Source organism: Mus caroli, unplaced genomic scaffold (assembly GCF_900094665.2).
Source record: "Mus caroli unplaced genomic scaffold, CAROLI_EIJ_v1.1 scaffold_17545_1, whole genome shotgun sequence".
NCBI classification, from domain to species: Eukaryota; Metazoa; Chordata; class Mammalia; order Rodentia; family Muridae; genus Mus; species Mus caroli.
The window spans coordinates 549-22,590 of NW_018390415.1; the positions used below are offsets into that span (position 1 = coordinate 549).

Below are 22,042 nucleotides of genomic sequence, written 5' to 3' on the forward strand. Positions count from 1 at the left end.
TGTCACTCTGCTATCCAGCCACAAAAGGACAGACAGATTTGGCGGGATATGTCCATCTTTGTGCAGACATTGGGCCATCTTGTGCTGCTTTGCAGGGGACTACCATACAAGCAATATTCTTGGGGAAATGAGGGAATAATGCATGTTTTAAGTGTGGTAGTTTGGGTCATTTTAAGAGTAATTGTCCTAGGAACAAAGTTGATGGGAGTGGGCAAGTGGGCCATGTCCCAGGAATTTGCCCCCAGTGAAGGAAGGGAAACCATTGGATTAGGGTATGCAAATCTAAGCTGGGCATTCTGGGCTGTCCATTGCTGGGAAACGAGAGGAGGGGCCAGCCCCAGACCTTGACCCATTCACTGCAAGGAGCTTATGGGGCGGTAAACATGATGCCCAGCCAAAGAGATCAGTTTTTTAACTTGTCAGAGCAAACCCAGGAGGTGCAGGATTAGACCTCTGTTCCACCACCCACGCAGTATTAACCCCATAAAATGGGAGTTCAAACTCTGCCTACCGGAGTCTTTGGACATCTACCTGCAGAAACTTGTGGATTTCTTTTAGGAGGAAGCAGTTCTATTGTAAGAGGTCTGCAGGTTTATCCAGGTGTTATTAATAATGGTTATTAGGGAGAAATTAAAATCATAGCTGCTTCCCCTCATGGTGTTATAACTGTATCCGCTAATCAGAGAATTGCTCAACTTGTTTTAATCCCTTTACATCAGTCACCGTATAGATTCGTTAAGAATGAGATACAACAAGGTGGCTTTGACTCCTCTAATGTGAATTGGGTCCAATATAATACTAGTCAGAGACCTAACCTTAAATTGACATTTAAAGGAAAAAGCTTTGAAGGATTAAGAGATACTGGAGCTGTTATAACAGTTATCAGAGGACAGGACTGGCCTTCAACTTGGCCTCTGACTGATAATCTTACTCATCTTCAAGGAATTGGTTATGCTAGTAACCCAAAATGAAGCTCCAAATTACTAACCTGGAGAGACAGAGAAGGCAAATCAGGACAAATTCAGCAATATGTTATGTCAAATTTGCCTGTAACCCTATGGGAAAGAGATCTCTTGTCACAGATGGGCGTTATAATGTGCAGTCCTAAGGAGATGGTGACTAAACAGATGCTCAGACAGGGACTTTTGCCTGGTCATGGGCTAAAAAAGAAGGGACAAGGAATTAAGACTTTTGAAGATCCTAAACCTCATTCTAACACTAGAGGTTTGAGGTATTTTCAGTGGTGGCCACTATCTTGCCGGCATCCACGCTGATAAAATTCAATGACTTAATGATATTCCGGTGTGGGTGGATCAGTTGTTTTTACCTGAAGAAATGATAGAAGCTGCTTCTTCACTGGTGCAGGAGCAACTAGAGGCAGGACATTTAGTAGAATCTCAGTCTCCTTGGAATAAATCTATTTTTATTATCAAGAAAAAAAAATCTGGTAAATGGAGATTGTTACAATATTTAAGAAAAGTTAATGAGACTATGATGCCTATGGGAGCTTTACAACCTGGGCTTCCATCTCTCGCGTAGCCTTTCCTAAAGGATATAATTGTGATAGACCTGAAAGATTGTTTCTTTACTATTCCTTTGCATCCCAAGGATTGTGAAAGATTTGCTTTTAGTGTTCCTTCTATAAATTTTAAGGAACCTATGAAAAAATATCAATGGACAGTCCTCCCACAGGGCATGGCTACTTTATGCCAAAAGTTTGTGGCACAGGCCATTCAGCCTGTGAGACAACAGTGGCCTATGATCTACATCATTCATTTCACAGATGATGTTTTGATGGCAGGAAAGGACCCCCAGGATTTACTTTTGTGTTATAGAGATTTACAAAAAGCCTTAGCTGATAAAGGATTGCAGATTGCTCCTGAAAAGATACAAACTCAGGACCCTTATAATTATTTAGGTTTTAGACTTACTCATCAAAGTTTTTTCCCCCAGAAGATAGTTATTCGCAGAGACAACTTAAAGACTTTAAATGATTTTCAAAAATTGTTAGGTGATATTAATTGGCTTTGCCCCTATTTAAAGCTTACTACAGGGGAGTTGAAACCTTTATTTGATATTATTAAAGGGAGTTCTGATCCTACCTCTCCTAGATCTTTAACCTCAGAAGGATTGCTGGTCTTACAACAAGTGGAAAAAGCTATTGAAGAGCAATTTATCACTTATATAGATTACTCTTTGCCTTTACATTTGTTAATTTTTAATATGATTCATACACCTACAGGATTATTATGGCAAAAGTCTCCTCTAATGTGGATACATTCAAGGATTTCTCTTAAACATAATATCTTGGCATATTATGAAGCAGTAGCTCAAATGATTATACTTGGAAGGAAGCAGGCACTAACTTATTTTGGCAAAGAGCCAGATATTATTGTTCAGCCTTACAGAGTAAGTCAAGACACTTGGCTGAAACAGCACAGTACAAATTGGTTGCTTGCTCAAATAGGGTTTAAGGGAACTATAGACAGCCACTACCCTCAAGATAAGTTAATAAAATTTTTAAAGGTTCATGAGGTGATATTTCCTAATATGACCTCTTTACAACCCTTACACAATGCTCTTCTGTCGTTTACTGATGGCTCCTCTAAAGGGAGAGCTGGATATCTTATTAATAATCAACAAGTAATCATAGAAACTCCTGGTCTCTAAGCTCAATTAGCAGAATTAACAGCAGTACTGAATGTCTTTCAGTCTGCGAATGAAGCTTTTAATATTTTTACTGATAGCTTATATGTTGCACAATCAGTATCCTTATTGGAAACTTCTGGTACGTTTAACATTAATATGCCAGCTGGATCCTTGTTTGCACAATTGCAAAACATCAATCTTGCCCGGAAATATCTGTTCTATATTGGCCACATACGATCTCATTCTGATCTTCCTGAACCTTTAGCTGAAGGCAATGATTGCATCAACAGAGCACTAATAGGAGAAGCCTTAATTTTGGATCCTGTTGCTTTGGCCAAACATGATCATGAAAAGTTTCATCTCTCTAGCCATATCTTAGGGCTCCAACATAAGATCACCAAGGAGCAGGCAAGAATGATTGTAAAACAATGTCCTAAATTCATTACATTATCTCCAGTGCCACATTTAGGAGTTGACCCTAGAGGTCTTATGCCTAATCATATTTGGCAAATGGATATAATTCATTATGCAGAATTTGGAAAATTAAAATACATACATGTTTGTATTGACACTTGTTCAGGATTTCCTTTTGCTCTCTGCATACAGGAGAGGCTTCTAAAAATGTATTTGATCATTGCCTACAAATCTTTAATGCCATTGGATTGCCTAAACTTATTAAGACAGATAACGGGCTATCCTATTCTAGCAAAAAATTTACTTTATTTTGTACAGAATTTGGCATTGAACATAAAACTGGAATTCCTTATAACCCCATGGGACAAGTAATAGTTGAACGTGCTCATCGCACTTTAAAATTTTGGCTTTTTAAGACAAAACAGGGGCAGTTATATCCCCCAAGGTCACCAAAGGCACATCTTGCCTTTGCTTTACTTGTTCTAAATTTTTTGCAAACTGATGTTAAAGGTCAGTCTGCAGCAGATCTCCACTGGCATCCAGTTACTTCTAGTTCTTATGCCATGGTAAAGTGGCAGGACCAATTTACTAACGAATGGAAGTGTCCAGACTCGGTCCTAATCTGGGGAAGTGGCTCAGTCTGTGTTTTTTCACATAAAGAAGATGGAGCACATGATGGCTGCCTGAGAGATTAGTTCATCAACTGGACACAGATCCTGAATTTTCTAGTAAGTATGACTCTAACCTTGATTATGGCTAAAAATCCTCTTTAGCCAAAAAGTTAAATTGGAGCACAGGCTTCAGTCCCAGAGAAGCTGCAGTCTTTCTGCAATTCTCAAAACCATCTCCCCCACACCAGGAGGCCAGAGCCTGAGCTTGATCTTTGCTAATTTGCAACTGAATGGAGTACCTGGACTTCTTCAAAGCAGCTTTTATACTGTTGCTTTTCACTGACTCACCTCTGTTTTTCAAGCAGGTCAGTTAACACCATTCAGCCTGACTACAGCAGGAGTAAAATCTGGCTTCCAACAACGCAGGTGGCAGCTATTATTATTGTCTATCAAGAAACATTCTAGTACTGATGTGGCTTTGGTCTGAATTGGGAGTATGGTATGCGATGAGGGCCTGATAGTCAGTGACAGGCAACCAGATCATGGAATCATACCAATCTAAGACAGAGGTACATGCCTAAAGGCCGTGGCTGTTGATAATACACCACAGAGCCATGTTTGTGTGAAATATAACACAAACCAGCTGCATGTAGCCTCCAGGACAGAATTGGATGATTTGGGAGGATCTGAAATCCTAAGACAGTCTTGGCTCCCAGCCACCATAATTCCCAGGCAGGACTTTAGAACATAAATAAATTTTATGCCTCAGTTCAGTTTTGTTTAATATTATTTAGGGGGGGGGAGGATGTAATCTCCTTCCAGCCTAGCAAGGCTGGCTTAGACCATCTGCCACTGAGGCAAAGCCACCTGCTGTGCTGCTTCTCATCCCTCTCCTTTGATATTCCACTACCTGATACCTGCCTGAGGTTGAACTGTTTTTCTAAGATTTTCCAGAGTTAACACCAAACTGTGATCTTCACCAGTTCCTACTAAAAAGCTGATCTGTCAACTTCACAACGAATTTGGAGTGACTGGGAATGGGCCTCCCCTCTTCTTTATAAAACATGCTCACCAACATTAAAGTTGAGATTTGTTCTGGAAAACTTGACTTAGCTCTATTCTTTCTCTAATCAGTCTAGTTCCCTCTCTTTCAGCTGGAGTCTGCCTCCTCAGCCATACCCTGTTTCTTGCTAGCCACTGGAAGGTCAGCAACACATGACAGTTCAACTTTTAATGCTCCATTGAAGAGATGTTGTTTTAAATCTAACATCTTAAAAGTCTAGTTTCTTGGATAAGAATTGCAAAAAATATTACCCCAATTTAGAAGTGTCTTAGAGGCCTGATTTCCTGGGCTGGTTCATGCCTCATGTTGTTTAAAGTGACTACAACCCTGAGTTACCAGTTTTAAGCTAACTTTCTTGTTATCAGTGTTACAATTTTTAAATCATACTCAATAACTTCTAAGCCAATAATCTATGACCAAGACATGCATAGAATATTTATACAATTAAGACAAATAAGAAACAAAATGAAGCAGTTACACAAATCTTATATATTTATACCAATCAAAGAATTTTTACTTTTCTAGGTATAATTTCAAGAGAAAAAGAACCCATTATCCCAGCTTATATGGCATCACATATTTTTCCTATTCCAGTTCCTTTCTAAATGCCTTCATTACTTCTTACCCAAATCAAATCAAATGTAAATGCCTCTGTGGTATTGTATTAGGTAGAGTTCTCTAGAGGAATAAAACATACAGCATGTATGTGATTTGTTTATTAGAATGGCTTACAGACTGTGTAGTTCAGCTAATCTACTAACAGAAAATCCAAGAATTCATTAATTGTTCAGTCCTGAAGGTTGGATGTTTTAGATGTTTTTCAGTATATGTCAGAAATCCAAAGAAGTAGGCTTTATTGGATGAAGGACCTAGGGAAAGTAACGAAGTAATAAGGGGTCTACAACACTATAGGAGAAACAAGACTATGAACTAACCAGTATGCTCCAGAACTGTGTCTCTAGTTGCAAGTGTAGCAGAGGATGGCATAGTTGGCCATCCATGGAAGGAGAGGCCCTTGGTCTTATGAAGATCATATGTCCCAGTATAGGAGAATGCTGGGGCCATCATGTGGAAGTGGGTGGGTTGGGGAACAGGGCAGGGGTAGGGTATAGGGGACTTTGGGAAAACATTTGAAATAAAAATGAAGAATATATTAGAAAAAATAAGTAGGCCCTAATACTCATGAAGGAATAGACTTGCTAGCAAGAGTAAAGAGAAGCTCTCTAGAGGGAGCTTCCTTCTTCCATGTCTTTTATATAGGCTGCCAACAGAAGGTGTGACCCAGTTTTAAAGTGTTTCTTCCATCCTCAAAAAATTCTGTATTAAAGCAGGTCTTTCCTTCTTCAATTGACATTTCTTTCTCAAAGAGATAGATTTATTATCTCTTGAAAGTGTACTGACCTGCTAAGGTTTTAGTTGACTCCAGATGTAGTTAACAACAAGAGTAGTCATTCTTATCTTCCAAATAGAAGTAATAGCCAGGTCATAATTATACCTATATAAGTATCCAAATGATAATGTCAAAAGCATTATATATTTAACAGAGTCATAATTGTGCACAATATCCCTCATATAAACATAAATGCATTATCAATTTTATACACTCGACTCAAGGAAAATTCTTTGATATCTCAAAATTTAAATATGACAACTACTGATATTCTTTTAATTGTTCTGGTATTACATGACAAAGAAAGAAAACATGAAAATCTTTATGTGTATTCTTAACGAAATACAAGTTGGGGTCCCCTGGGGCATACCGAGTTGCCTTGAGTTGTGTGCTGCCCAACCCCCACCCCAGCTCCATTGTCTAGCCACTGATCCACTGGCCTCCAACATACCTGCTCTACCTGGAATATACAGGTATATATATATATATATATATATATATATATATATATATATCCTGCCCCCAACCCCCTGCTCTATGTCACCTTGGGGCAAAATCAGCTGCTCTGAGACTGCCCCATGAGTTCCATTGTCCAGGCCAAGGCTGCCCACCAGAGGCCTGCTGCACCACGAATATCTAGGTTAGGCCCAATTACCTGATTACTCCTAGAGCATCCAGAAACAACCAGATAACTAAAGGTCAGCATAAGAATATAACCAACAAGAGCCACTGAAATATGCTATCTTCAGAGCATAGCTATCCTACTTAAGCAACCCTGGATATCCTAACACAACAAAAACAAAAGAAAATGACGTTGAATTCAATCTTATAAAGATGATAGAGGACTTTAAAGAAGAAATGAATAAATCCCTTAAATAAATACAGGAAAATACAATCAAATAGGTAGAGGTCTTCATCATCCCACTCTCATCAATGGACAGGTCATTGAGATATAAACAGAGAAATCATGCACCTAACAGAACTTATGAATCAAATGGATCTGACACATATCTAGAGAATATCTCACCCAAACAAAAAAGAATATATCATCTTCTTAGCATCTCATGGAACATTTTTCAAAACTGACAACATAGATGGTCACAAAGCAGCTAGTATTGTATCTCAACAGATACCAGAACATTTAAAGAACTCCTAGTGTCCTATCAGACTATCATGCATTAAATCTAGACTTCAACAACAGAAACAACAGAAAGCCAACAAACTCATGGAAACTGAATAATTCTCTACTGAATGATCTTTGAGTCAAGGAAGAAATAAAGAAAAGAATTCTCATAATAGCAATTTAAAAGTACACCTGAAAGTTCCAGGGAAAAAGGAGAAGCAAGCATACCCAGAGGAGTAGTTGGTAGGAAATTATCAAGCAGAACTGGAATCAATAATTTAGAAACAAAGAAAAGAATATAAAGAATCAAGGAAACCAAGAGCTGGTTCTTTGAAAAATTCAACAAGATAAACAAATCTTTAGCCTAACCACCTAAGAGGCAAAGAGACAGTATCCACAGAAAAACAGAATTGAAAAGGGAGATATAACAACATACACTGTGGAAATTTAAAGAATCATTCTGTCCTACTTCCAAAGCCTGTATTCCATACAATTAAAATATCTAAATGAAATGAATGACTTTCTAGATAGATACCACTTATCAAATTTAAATCAAGATCAGGTAAAGTATTTAAATAACCCTATAAGCCTTAAGGAAATAGAAACAGTCATTAAAATCTCCCATCCAAAACAAAACAATGCCCTAGGGCTCAGAGTGTGCCACTGCTCTCCATGCCCAAATCCTGCAAGGAGAGAGCTGGTCTCCCAGGAGTGCTGACACACCTGTGAACACAGGTAAGACCACTCATTTTGCTCAAAATCCTGGGCCAAGAAGGACCCACCCAGAGCCATTGGGACATAGGAACCAAGGAACATTGGAAGACAGGATCATTTTGGTTTCTGTCTGCATCCCCAACCTGACCTGTGCTACATTTCTCCATTCCCAAATTCTTCCCGGAGAGAACTGGTCTTCAGGGAGTACTGACACACAGACTCATAGTTGGGACAAGCAATAGTCAAAGACAGCAAGACCAGCTAACATCAGAGATAACTAGATGGCTTAAGGCAAGTGCAAGAACCTTAAAACAGAAACCAAAGGTACTTGGTATCATCAGAAACCAGTTCTTCCACCACAGGAATTCCTAGATACCCCAAAACATCAGAAAATCAAGAATAGGATGTATATAGGATTTAGACGATGCTCTACTGTGCTCCACCAAGCTCAACACTTTTATGAGGATTATGGGGATCAAACTCAGGACCTCACCCTTCACAGCAAGCTCTTGACCAGTTGAGCTGTCATCACAGCCGTGGGCCCTTTTTGATACAACAGTCAATCTAGCTGAATACTTTAATGTTTGAAGCTGAGACCTTTCCTTCCTCCCTAAAACTATGTTCCCAAGAGATTTGGAGAAATAACAACCCTTTTATTCTCTCTCATACCTCAGATTAAAATGTAAACATTTCCTTGGTTCTATCTCCTACCAAATACACAGCCCCAAACCAAGCATTGCATTTGCGGCTTAGGTTGTTGCTCCCACAGCATAGAGTATCCTCTGCTTGTCTTCAAATTTTAGTATCACCACATGAAAGGTCACTAGGAGATATTTGTAAGTAAAATAAGGTTGGTTTTATGAGTACTACTGATGTTGGGAAGATACACCTGAGGGCATCCTCAGGCATCTCAGACGAAATCTGAATTGGGGAGGTAGCTGAGTTGCTAAGGCATTAGCCATGAAAGCCTGAGGCCCTCTCTTTGGATCTCCAGCATCTTTGGATCTCCACAGAAGAAGCCTAGTGACACAAGTACTGTATGTAATCCCAGCACTGAGGAACAGGGAGATCCTGGGGTTTTCTTGGCAGTAGGTCTAGCCACATTCATAAGCTCTTGGTGAAGAGAAAGACTCTGTCTCAGAAAACTAGGTGGAGAATGAGAGAGGAAGACACTTGACCTCAACATCTGGCTTCTAGATATACACATGCCCAGATGCACATGTGCCTTCACACATAGCTCTGCACACACACAAACATGACAATCTTTTTTTGTGTTTTATTTTATATGTATTTTCTTTTTTTATTAGATATTTTCTTTATTTACGTTTCAAATGATATCCCATTTCCTGATTTCTCCTCTGAAAACCCCCTATTCCCTCCCCTCTTCCCTGATTACCAACCCACACACTCCTGCTTCCTCTCTCATATCATCTGCTTATAGTGATATTTTGACTTGTTTCTTTCCAGTTAGCATCCCTTTGACCTCCTTTTGTTGTCTAATTGCCCTGGCTATGATTTCGAGTACTATATTGAATAGGTAGTGAGAGAGAGGGGAGCCTTGTCTCATCTCTGATTTCAGTGGGATTGCTTCAAGTCTCTCTCCATGTAGTTTAAAGTTGGCTACTGGTTTGGTGTGTATTTTTTCCTTTCAATTTGTTTATATAGTGGAGTACATTGATGGATTTCCATATAATGAACCATCCCTGCATTCCTGGAATGAAACCTACTTGATCATGATGGTTGATGATTTTGATGTGTTCTTATTAGGTTTTTGAGAATTTTATTTATCATTTTTTGCATCAATATTCATAAGGAATATTGACCTGAGTTTCTCTTTCTTTGTTGGTTCATTGTGTGGTTTAAATACAAAGATAACTGTGGCTCTATTGAACAAATTGGGTAGTATTCCTTCCGTTTCTATGTTTGTGGACTACTTTAAGGAGTATTGGTATTAGGTCTTCTTTGAAGGTCTGATAGAACTTTGCACCAAACCCATCAGGTTCTGGGCTTTTTTTTTTTTGGTTGGGGGACTATTAATGACTGTTTCTATTTCTTTAGGGCATATGGGACAGTTTAGATCATTTATCTGATCCTGATTTAACTTTGGTACCTGGTAACTGTCTAGAAAATTGTCCATTTCATCCAGATTTGCCAGTTTTGTTGACTATAATTTTTATGTATGTATATATGTATGTATGTATGTATGTATGTATGTATGTATGTATGTATGTATTTACTTTGGATTTCCTCAGTTTCAGTTGTTATGTCTCCCTTTTCATTTCTGATTTTGTTAACTTGGATAGTGCCTCTGTGCTGTCTAGTTACTCTGGCGAAGGGTTTATTTATCATGTTGATTTTCTCAAGGAACCATCTCTAGGTTTGGTTGACTCTTTGAATAGTTCTTTTTATTTCTTCTTGGTTGATTTTAACCCTGAGTTTGATTATTTCCTGTTGTCTACTCTCTTGGGTGTATTTGCTTCTTTTTGTTCTAGTCTTTCAATTGTGCTTTCAAGCTGCTAGTTTATGATCTCTCCAGTTTCTTTTTGGAGCACTCAGAGCTATGAGTTTTCCTCTTAGCACTGCATTCATTGTGTCCCATAAGTTTGGTTATGCTGTTGCTTCATTTTTATTAAACTGTAAAGACTCTCTAATTTCTTTCTTATTTCTTCCTTAGCGAAGTTATTTTTGAGTAGTGTTTTGTTCAGCTTCCATGTGTATGTATGCTTTCCATTGTTTTTGTTGGTATTTAAGACCAGCCTTAGTCCATGGTAATCTCATAGGATGGATGGGATTATTTCAATTGTCTTGTAGTTGTTGAAGCCTATTACCTGACGAATTATATGGTCAGTTTTGGAGAAGGCACTGTGAGGTGACCAGAAGAAGATATATTCTTTTGCTTTAGGATAAAATGTTTAACACATATGTGTTTATTCAATTTTGTTCATAACTTCTGTTAGTTTCACTGTGTCTCTGTTTAGTTTCAGTTTCCAGGATCTGTCCATTGATGAGAGTGGGGTTTAAAGTCTCTCACTGTTATTGTGTGAGTTGCAATGTGTGCTTTGAAGTTTTGTAAAGTTTCTTTTATGAATGTGGGTTGCCTTGCATTAGGAGCATTGATGTTCAGAATTGAGACTTTTCTTAGTAGATTTTTTCTTTGATGAATATGAAGTGTCCTTCCTTATCTTTTTTGATAACTACAGGATGAAAGTCAATTTTCCTTGATATTAGAATGGCTACTCCAGCTTGGTTTTTGGGGAAAATTTGCTTGGAGAATTATTTTCCAATTTTTTACTCTTAGGCAGTGTCTGTGTTTATCACTGATGTGGGTTTCCTGTTTGCAGCAAAATATTGGATCCTTTTTAAGTATCCAGGCTTTAGTCCACGTCTCTTATTGGAGTATTAAGGAATAGTAATTTTTGCTTCCTGTTATTTTTGTTGTTAGAGGTGCAATTAGGTTAAGATGACTATCTTCTTTTTGGTTTTCTAAAAGATTACTTTCTTGACTGTTCTAGCGTGTAGTTTCACTCCTTTTTTGGAATTTTCCATTTATTATCCTTTGAAGAGTTGTATGTGTTGAAAGATATGGTGTAAATTTGTTTTTATCATGGAATATCTTGGTCTCTTTGTCTATAGAAATTGAGAGTTTTTCTAGGCATAGTAGCCTGGGCTGGCATTTGTTTTCTCTAAGAATCTGTATGCTATCTTCCCAGGATCTTCTGACTTTTGCAGTTCCTGGTGAGAAGTCTGGTGTAATTCTGATAGTCTGGTGTAATTTTGATGTGTCTGCCTTTATGTGGTACTTGACCTTTTCCCCTTACTGCTTTTAATATTCTTTCTTTGCTTTGTGCATTTGGTGTTTTGATTATTATGTGACAGGAGGAATTTCTTTTCTAGTCTAACCTATGTGTTGTTCTTTTTGCTTCCTGTGTGTTCATGGACATCTTTTTTCTTTAGGTCTGGGAAAATGTCTTTTATAATTTTGTTGAAAATATTTACTGGCCCTTTAAGTTGGGAATGTTTGCTCTTTTCTATACCTATTATCCTTAGGTTTTGTCTTCTCATTGTGTCCTGGATTTCCTGGATGTTTTGAGATAAGATCTATTTGCATTTTGCATTTTCTTTGACAGTTGTTTCAATGTTTTCTATAGTATATTTTGTACCTGAGATTCTCTCCTCTATTTCTTCTCTTCTTTTAGTGATGCTTGCATCTAAGACTCCTAATCTCTTTCCTAGGATTTCTATCTCTCTAATTTCTCCCTTTGTGATTTCTTTATTGTTTCTACTTCCATTTTTAGACCCTAGATTGTTTTCTTCACTTCTTTCACCTATTTGGTGTGTTTTCCTGTAATTTTTTTTGTCTTTTTCCAATTTTTATCAAATGCTATCTCCAAAGTCCCCTATACCCTCCTCGCCTACCACTCCCTTACCCACCCACTCCCAATTCTTTGCCCTGCCATTTCCCTAAACTGGGTCATATGATCTTCACAAGACCAAGGGCCTCTCCTCCCATTAATGGCTGACTAGGCCATCTTCTACTACATATGCAGCTAGAGACATGAGCTCTTGGGGAACTGGATAGTTCATATTGTTGTTCCATCTATAGGGTTGCAGACACCTTTAGCTCCTTGGGTACATTTTCTAGTTCCTCCATTGGGAGCCCTGTGTGCCATCCAATAGCTGACTGCGAGCAACCACTTCTGTGTTTGCCAGGCACTGGCATTGCCTCACAAGAGACAGTATATCAGGGTCCTTTCAGCAAAATCTTGCTGGCAAATGCAATATTGTCTGCTTTTGGTAGCTGATTATTAGATGGATCCCCATGTGCAGCAGTCTCTCAATCGTCCATCCATTTGTCTCAGCTCCAAACTTTGTCTCTTTAACTCCTTCCATTGGTGTTTTGTTCCCAGTTCTAAGAAGAGGCGAAGCATCCACACTTTGGTCTTCATTCTTCTTGAGTTTCATGTGTTTTGCAAATTGAATCTTGGGTATTCTATGTCTCTGGGCTAATATCCACATATCAGTGAGTTCAAATCAAGTGACTTCCTTTCTGATTGGGTTACCTCACTCAGGATGATACCCTCAAGATCTAACCATTTGCCTAGGAATTTCATAAATTCATTCTTTTTAATGGCTGAGTAGTAATCCATTGTGTAAATGTACCACATTTTCTGTATCCATTCCTCTGTTAATGGACATCTGTGTTCGTTCTAGATTCTGGCTATTATAAATAAGACTGCTAAGAACTTAGTGGAGCATGTTTCCTTATTACCAGTTGGAACATCTTCTGGATATATGCACAGGAGAGGTATTGCGGGATCCTTTGGTAGTACTATGTCCAATTTTCTGAGGAACCACCAGACTGATTTCCAGAGTGGTTGTACAAGCTTGCAATAACACCAACAATGGAGGAGTGTTCCTCTTTCTCCACATCCACACCAGCATCTGCTGTCCCGTGAATTTTTGATCTTAGCTATTCTGAGTGGTGTAAGGTGGAATCTTAGGGTTGTTTTGATTTGCATTTCCCTGATGATTAAGGCTGTTGAACATTTTTTCAGATGCTTCTCAGCCATTCAATATTCCTCAGTTGAGAATTCTTTGTTTAGCTCTGTGCTCCATTTTTAATGGGATTATTTAATTTTCTGGAGTCTACCTTCTGGAGTTCTCTATATATATTGGATATTAGTCCCATATCAGATTTCAGATTGGTAAAAATCCTTTCCCGATTTGTTGGTGACCTTTTTGTCTTATTGACAGTGTCTTTTGTCTTACAGAAAATTTGCAACTTTATGAGGTCCCATTTGTCAATTCTCAATCTTACAGCACAAGCCATTGCTGTTCTATTCAGGAATTTTCCCCCTGTGCCCATCTTCAAGGCGTTTCCTCACTTTCTCCTCTGTAAGTTTCAGTGTCTCTGTTTTTATGTGGAGATCCTTGATCCACTTAGACTTGAACTTAATACAATGAGGTAAGAATGGATCAATTTGCATTCTTCTACATGATAACAGCCAGTTGTTCCAGCACCATTTGTTGAAAATGCTGTCTTTTTTCCACTGGATAGTTTTAGCTCCCTTGTCGAAGATCAAGTGACCATAGGTGTGTGGGTTCAAGTCTATTACATTGGTCTACCTGTCTGTGGCTATACCAGTACCATGCAGTTTTTAATCACAATTGCTTTGTAGTACAGCTTTAGGTCAGGCATGGTGATTCCACCAGAGGTTCTTTTATAATTGAGAAGAGTTTTTGCTGTCCTAGGTTTTTTGTTATTCCAGATGAATTTGCAAGTTGCCCTTTCTAATTCATTGAAGAATCGAGTTGGAATTTTGATGGGGATTGCATTGAATCTGTAGATTGCTTTTGGCAAGATAGCCATTTTTACAATGTTGATCCTGCCAATCCATGAGGATGGGAGATCTTTACATCTTCTGAGGCCTTCTATGATCACTTTCTTCAGAGGCTTGACGTTCTTATCATACAGATCTTTCACTTCCTTACTTAGAGTCACACCAAGGTATTTTATATTATTTATGACTCTTGTGAAGGATGTTGTTTTCCTAATTTCTTTCTCAACCTGTTTATCCTTTGTGTCGAGAAAGACCATTGATTGGTTTGAGTTAATTTTATATCCAGCTACTTAACTGAAGCTGTTTATCAGGTTTAGAAATTCTCTGGTGGAATTTTTAGGGTCACTTATATATACTATCATATCATCTGCAAAGAGTGATATTTTGACTTCTTCCATTCCAATATTTATCCCCTTGACCTCCTTTTGTTGTCTAATTCCTCTGGCTAGGACTTCAAGTACTATATTGAATAGGTAGGGAGAAGGTGGGCAGCTTTGTCTAGTCTCTGATTTTAGTGGGATTGCTTCAAGCTTCTCTCCATATACTTTGATATTGGCTAGTGGTTTGCTGTATATATATATATATATATATATATATATATATATATATATATATATATATATATTATGTTTAGGCATGGGTCTTGAATTCATGATCTTTCGAAGACTTTTATCATGAAGGGGTGTTGTATTTTGTCAAATGCTTTCTCAGCATCTAACAAGATGATCATATAGTTTTTCTCTCTGAGTTTGTATATATAGTGGATTACATTGATGGATTTCCATATATTAAAACATCCCTGCACCCCTGAAATGAAACATACTTGGTCATGATTGATGATTCTTTTGATGTGTTCTTGGATTATTCGTAGGTTTGGTCTTACCATTGTGTCCTAGATTTCCTGGATGTTTTGAGTTAGGATCTTTTTGCATTTTGTGTTTTCTTTGATTGATGTGTCCATGTTCTCTATGGAATCTTCTGCACCTGAGATTCTCTCTTCCATCTCTTGTATTCTGTTGCTGATGCTTGCATCTATGGTTCCTGATTTCTTTACTAGTGTTTCTATCTCCAGAGTTGTCTCCCTTTGGGTTTTCTTTATTATTTCTACTTCCACTTTTAGATCCTTGATGGTTTCTTTTTTCAATTCTATCACCTGTTTTGTAGTGTTTTCCTGTAACTCTCTAAGGGATTTTTGTGTTTCCTCTTAAAGGCTTCTAGCCTTTTACCTGTGTTTTCCTGTATTTTGTTTTTAAACTCGTCCATCATCATCATGACAAGTGACTTTAGATCCATGTCTTGCTTTTCTGGTGTGATGGTATATCCAGGACCTGCTATGGTGGGAGAGTTTGAAGAGTTACTGATGAAGCCAAGTAACCTTGATTTCTGTTGTTTCTGTTTTTACGCTTGCCCCCTGCCATCTGATTATCTCAAGTGCTTGCTGCCCTCAATATATCTGATGGGAGCCTGTCCTTCCTATAATCCCTGGTGTTTCAGGACTCCTCAGAGTCCAGATTTCTCTGTGATCCTTTGATTGTAAGCTCCTGTGAACCTGAGATTCTGGGTGTGTCAGAGTTCTTGGTAGTCAAGCTCCTCTGAGACCGTGAAATACTGGTGTGACCCAGCTCCTGTTATCCTGGGATGCTGTTATTCTAAGTTCCTGGGTGTGTTTCAGTGCCTGGAAATGGTGTCTCCTTTGAGAAACATGGAGCTGTCTAGTCTGTTCAAAACCAAGGTAAATCAGAACTGATCAAAAAGAACGTGAGCCTGTGGTCAGGAAGGCTCTGGTGTCCTTGTTCCTGCTGTCACAGGCCCATCATAATTGGATTGTAACTGATGTTGCGTTCTGCTCATGAGTGATCCTAAGATCTCATGGGGAGTCCTCTAGGGACTGTAAGGGTCTCTGCGGACCCTGAGCCCAAGGTCTCTCCTAGTTGAACATGTGTACAGAGGACTGTGGAAGAGCTCAAGCTCCGGGTGTAAATGGTGACTGAAAGGATCCTGTCTCAGCTGCACCTCTTTTTCTGTGCCTCATTCACTCTTTGTTGGCCCTTCCCTGGAGAGTTAATAATGAGAAAGTGGCTATCTCACTTCCCAGTCTGTGAGTGAAAGCACTTCGTGGAGAACAGATTTTTCTTATCTGGGCCTGTGCTCAGCTGACAATCTTTATAAAAGGAATGAAGCAAGGAACTCCTGTAGGGTTCAGGGATGTCTCAGGCACTCTACGTTGGGTGCAATTGGGGAATTACACCTCAGTGATTAAATAGCCCATTGTATCCTATTTATAATAAGTGAACATAAACATAAAGCTAAGTCTGCAATTGGTAAAGATGTAGCTGTCACTGATTTTAGCCAGAGGACAGACACCATTTTAGATGGCAAAATGATCTTGTGTTTACAATTTCAGGATGATGGTACCTAATGTTGATATTTTGTGAGGTTATTTATTCCTGATAAGACATTTGGGCCAACCATGAGCATCAACCAGCTTTTTCAAGTGGAAACTCCTAGATCTAGCTGTCAGGCCAGTCCTTAGGTGTCAGTAGCTGCTTTGATCTTTAGAATGGTTGTTCCTATCACTTTGGCAGCTACAGATAGTTGTGTTCTTGGTGGATGCTATGTAAGTTTGGGGAACTTTCCTCAAAATAACTCTGCTTCATCCCTGGTTCCTCTGAGTGTGCATGCTCATGTGGCATCCTTGGACCTTTGTGACACTTGCCCCCAACCCTCTATGCTCCCTTAGCTGTAATCGACCACCAGATCACAAAAAATTGTACAGTTCTACTGATTCAACCCTCACCTCTTCTCTGTCTTCTCCCTTTACAAGGGGATTGCTTTGCCTGAGGTTTCAAATTCCTTTGTTGGCTTTGAATGTTTTCACTATTTCACACCTTTTAGAATAAGTGCTTGGTGTTGATAGGGAGAGAATTTAAGGTGAACTCAAGCTGCCATTTTGACCTGGGAATAACCAAAGATTTCCTATATCTTTCTCTTGGTTGTGGTCTTTGAGGTATGGTAGCATTTTCAAGCATTTTCTGTCTTCAACAGAGTCCTGTATTGGAACTCTTACTTAACTATGTAAGTATTCTGATTGATAGCTTTGTTTATGAACATATTTTTTTGTCTCTTAAATTTTTGCAAGTCTAAAAGTGAAAAGCTGGGCATGGTAGTCCATGAATGTAGTTGAAGCCACTTAGGAGGCTTTGGTCAGAGAATGACTTGGACCCACCCATCAGAGCAGTTGTGGGGAGGGAGGAATTTCATCATAATTGCTTGGATTTCTTAATAGTGTTTTGCCATCTTTTAGCAAACTACAGCAAGAACTTGTTTCATGTATCCCGAGCCGAACCAATTAAATCTCTTGATCTAGGGGCCAGAGTATGCTATGGGCAGCTATACACCTTTTTCTTTGTATCCAATGGGATCTTAATTACCAAACCTCACCCACTTTAGCCCACCCCCTTGCCATATCCTGAAACATGTTGAGCAGGCATAACTTAGGAATATGTGTCTCTCCTATGCTCTGTTGGAAAAGAGGCTATGGATTGAGGAATGGTACAGCAAGTGTCATGGTCCCATGGTCCTCATAAATCACTAAATCAGGAGAGCTAAAGAGCTAAATCAGGGCTTGGGATTGCTGCAGGGGAGGCAAAATCCTGAAATGCAGGTTTTATTTGGGGCCATAAGAAAGGATCTTGAGTATAGGACTCAGTAGGTCCCCTCATTCACTCACTGTCAGCCCCACATTTTTCTAGACACAGAGACATATATTTAAGTGCAAGGGTAATCATTTATTGAACAGGAAGAGGAAGAAATTCCTGGAGAATTGCAATGGGTGTGTCAAAGAGAAATTTAAAGAAAGTCTTTGATTCTTGATGAGTTATCCTAGGTAACATGCTGGAGAGACTGGGATTGCACTTCTCTGTGACAAACAATGGAAAGCAGATCACAGAACTTGTCACCGGATGCTGTATGGATAGGAAGGGGTGATACTGGAGTACTGGTGAGAAGTCTCCACTCAACACAGGGTAAGCCAGGAAGAAAGAATGCAGAAACTCATTAAGCACTTTTGGATTGACTTCGGGACTGAAGGACTTTCTATTATATAGGACACAGGGGATGAAGAAATGGATCTTCTCTTGCAATCTAACTGGAATTATTTGCCAGAACACAGGGATGAAAAGCAGTATAAATCACCATAATGCAATCTGTGGCTTGCCTCTTTGTCATAAGAAGGTCTGAAGAATGTCAGGTAAATTGTGGAATAATGATAAAAGCCTTGGCTACATTTAATGACTTGACACATTATATGAGTGAAGTCTTGGAATGGATGAGAAGGGAGGGCCAGATAAGACTGCTTTTCAGACTGGTGGAGAAGTGGTGATCAGTTATATCCACTCCCAGGTAAGAAACTAAGGTTGTACAGAGTGCAGATTAAGATGTTACTATCTTGAGTAGGGTGGAGGGGGACCACACACACTGAAGAGCAGCTGTATCACATCCTGCTACTCTCTCTGTTAATTATATTGAACCCATTGCTGAGCCTTTTTTACACAACCATACAGCAACTATGTAAAACTCAAATCCTTATTTACTTGCCTAAGTGCTTGAGTCACTTTACTTCAAAGCTCAAAGAAGGACTAGATCTCATATCCAGATAATTGAAAGCCAATTTTCAAGCATTCCTCAAAGATTCATAATTAAACTATTTTTATTTTAATTTGGGCACCCAATACTAATACTTTTGGAAGGGCCTCTCCATGTACACCAACCCCTCCTTGCTCTCATTGGATATTGCCCACCTGGAGGCTCAAGTCATTCTACTCTCTCAGGCCTCGAGGCAGTGATCTATAGCAGAGAACAAAAACATGTTCAGGTACTAGGTCCACATTGTTTCCCCAAGAGAAAGGATAGGACTCTCCAGTGTTCTAAAATGACTGGTAGCCAACTGGGTTAGTTTCCTCTATGATAACATATTCAGTATGAGAAATATAAATGAATTCTGACTTACTGGCATTGCATAGGTCAATGATATTTTCTCTAAGGATTCCATGCTCCTCACATAGTTTTGCAAACTTTTCCTTAATGTCTTCACTCAAATCTGGTCCTTGGCCTGTGAGAAGAGCAACAGTGAGTATAGAAGATTTATCATGTATATTGACCACAGCCTCAGTGAGGAGACAAGGGCTTCCCCATAGGCATGGGTAAATGGGTGGCATCATGATTGATAGGCATTGGTATGATCTATCCTGGATTTGACATCCATAGAATATCCTTCTGTCACACTGAGAGGTTTCAGAGTGCTTCCATCACTATGCTCGAGGCATGACGAAGGTGAGCATCAATCTTCAGGAGGTGAGAAAGAGGCAGGACCAAGCTGGGAAGACCATATTAAAGTTTGAAGTTCTTTCTTTTTTCCCAACCCAAGAACAGTGTCTATGTGAAAATAATTTACCAAAGAGTTCCATAAGCTGGAAGGTTTTTCCCATCCTGAGATGAAACATAGCATAATTATCATAGTCTGTCTTAAGTATAGTAAATGTATTGAATTCATCATCTGTGGAGGAAATGGAACACAGCTCAGAAATTCTTTGTTGTGCAGTAAATGGTGGATTTTCTTTTCTTGTTCTACCCCAAATATAAAATCATTAAATTACATATCCTGGAAGATATGAGTGAAGAGTCTGAGCCTTTCTGTGTTTAGCTTTCTAAACTTCAAGAAGTAACTTCTAAAAAAGGGACTCTGAGATGTCCAGACCACTAGTGAACAGTCAGCCACAGGAGCACCACTCTCTCATCTTCTCATAGGCTTATCTACCTCCCTCATCAACCTCAAGGAACAGGTTTCTATCTTTTATAATCTTGCTGTATCAAATATCTGCTGCTACACCCTGAATGATATGCACCTCTGCTAGCTACAGACAAATTGCATCTCCCCCTACTTATCCCACTTGTCTGCCACAGGGTGTTAACTATTAGATGGTACCTATTTGACTAGTAGGTGCAAGTCCCTGTGTTCAAACTCTAGCAACACACACACACACACACACACACACACACACACACACACTAAAGGTATTATGGTTTACTAATCTTATATAGATATAGACATTTTATATACTCACATGTCACAGAATATTCATCAGTCTTTTCTGTTTTGTCAGCAACCAAAAATATTTCGGAGCACTCTTCATCTATAAGGTAAAACTGAGTGAGCTGTTGTGTAAGGGATTTTGATCTGGATGGCTTCTTGACTCTGTACTCTTATACACATCTCCAGTTTCTGTTTCCATTTAACTTTTGACTATTTTTGTAAAATTAACAGAAGGGTTTTATTTAAATTATTTCCTTCATATCTGATGATTTAGCAATCAGAAATTTTCCTTATAATTAAAAAAATAATAAAATGACAATGACTTCTCATTCTTACTACAACTGCAACTACTTCCAAGTTTCATCAGTGCCAACCTTCAGTGTAGATTATCAGCCAGATTTCTACCATTTGCCTCAAATTAGCCCTCTGTAATGTGACCTGATGTGATTCCCTGTACCACAAAGGAGAATTATTATTATCGTGTTACTGCAGGAAAAGGCAAGTAGAAAGGGGTGGATTTCTTTTCCTAACAACTAGTAATAATCCATGATCACATAATCTTAACTTGTGATATACTGTCTCATTAATGTGGTTTCAAAAGAGTCTCTGATCTTTTCTTATCGAACTCCTAGTGAATTAATTCCTGTCACCAACTCTTGTCTATGACTTTTGTAAAACCCCTGGTTATGAGATCTTTGTTCAGTGTCACATGGAGCGTTCTAGTTTTGGATACAGACTCAGGATGTGTGTACAGATTTACATACTGAGAGGCATCACTTCCCCGAATCCTGAGTGTTTGTTCGTGTGAGACTATACCATGTTTTCATTTGTTCTTTCTCAGCTAGGAGCATCTCACTTACACAGTATGGAGTTTAAAAGCTAAGGAATTCTCCAAGAAATGGATGTGCTCCAGAAAATGTCTCATGCTGCCATGTTCTTCTACCTTTTCTCTTTGGTCAGAGGCCAGGAGAATAGAAAACCACTCCCCATTAATCTGCAATAGATAAGCAAATGGTTAAGGGAGAAGGGGCAGTGAAAACTCACAAAAATGTTTCTACTTGAACTCAACTTATGCTTTAGGGCCTGAGTATACACAGGGGTAGATCTCATGCCAGTTGTCACAATACTTACCATACCGTCCCTGACTCTCAGTGAGAACAGAGGTCCTCCAACATTGTTAGATCTGAATAGCTGGTCTTACTTCAAGGTCTGAAGCCATTCATTTGTCTAATAGATTGGGACACTATCCCCATCCCTTCACAGGACCCACTTGGCTTCAAGATTACCCCAAAGCACATTCAGAATCAGAAGTTACTATTCACTGATCATACCTTTTCTACATTAAGATTCCTTCCCATAGAACTAGCTTCTTCTGCACGGACAGAGACTAGGGTCAGTCCAAAACACAGCAGCAGCAGCAGCAGCAGCAGCAGCAGCAGCAGCAGCAGCAGCAGCAGCAACAGCAGCAGCAGCAGCACCAGTAGCAGCTGCAGAAGCAGCAGCAGCAGCAGCTTCATTTTTGGTAGGGAATAGAATTGACTGTCTGTCAGGATCATGTCTTTCAGGTTGTGGTGCCTACACTCTACTCACCAGCTCCTTTGCTTGTCATTGTATACTCTCTGGGTTCAGTGGGTTTTTTTTTTTTT

At 39.1% G+C, this 22,042-nt stretch overlaps 1 protein-coding gene across 1 annotated transcript; it reads right to left on the minus strand.

The window, feature by feature from the left end:
- Positions 1–19,313: 19,313 nt before the first annotated feature.
- On the minus strand, positions 19,314–21,829 carry LOC110288638 (major urinary protein 5-like; the record flags this gene model as incomplete). Its single annotated transcript, XM_029473868.1, has 5 exons — positions 19,314–19,415; positions 19,758–19,859; positions 20,428–20,509; positions 21,259–21,390; positions 21,728–21,829. Coding segments are annotated over 5 exons (520 nt in total), but the record flags the coding sequence as incomplete, so codon positions are not given.
- Between the last annotated feature and the right edge of the window lie 213 nt (positions 21,830–22,042).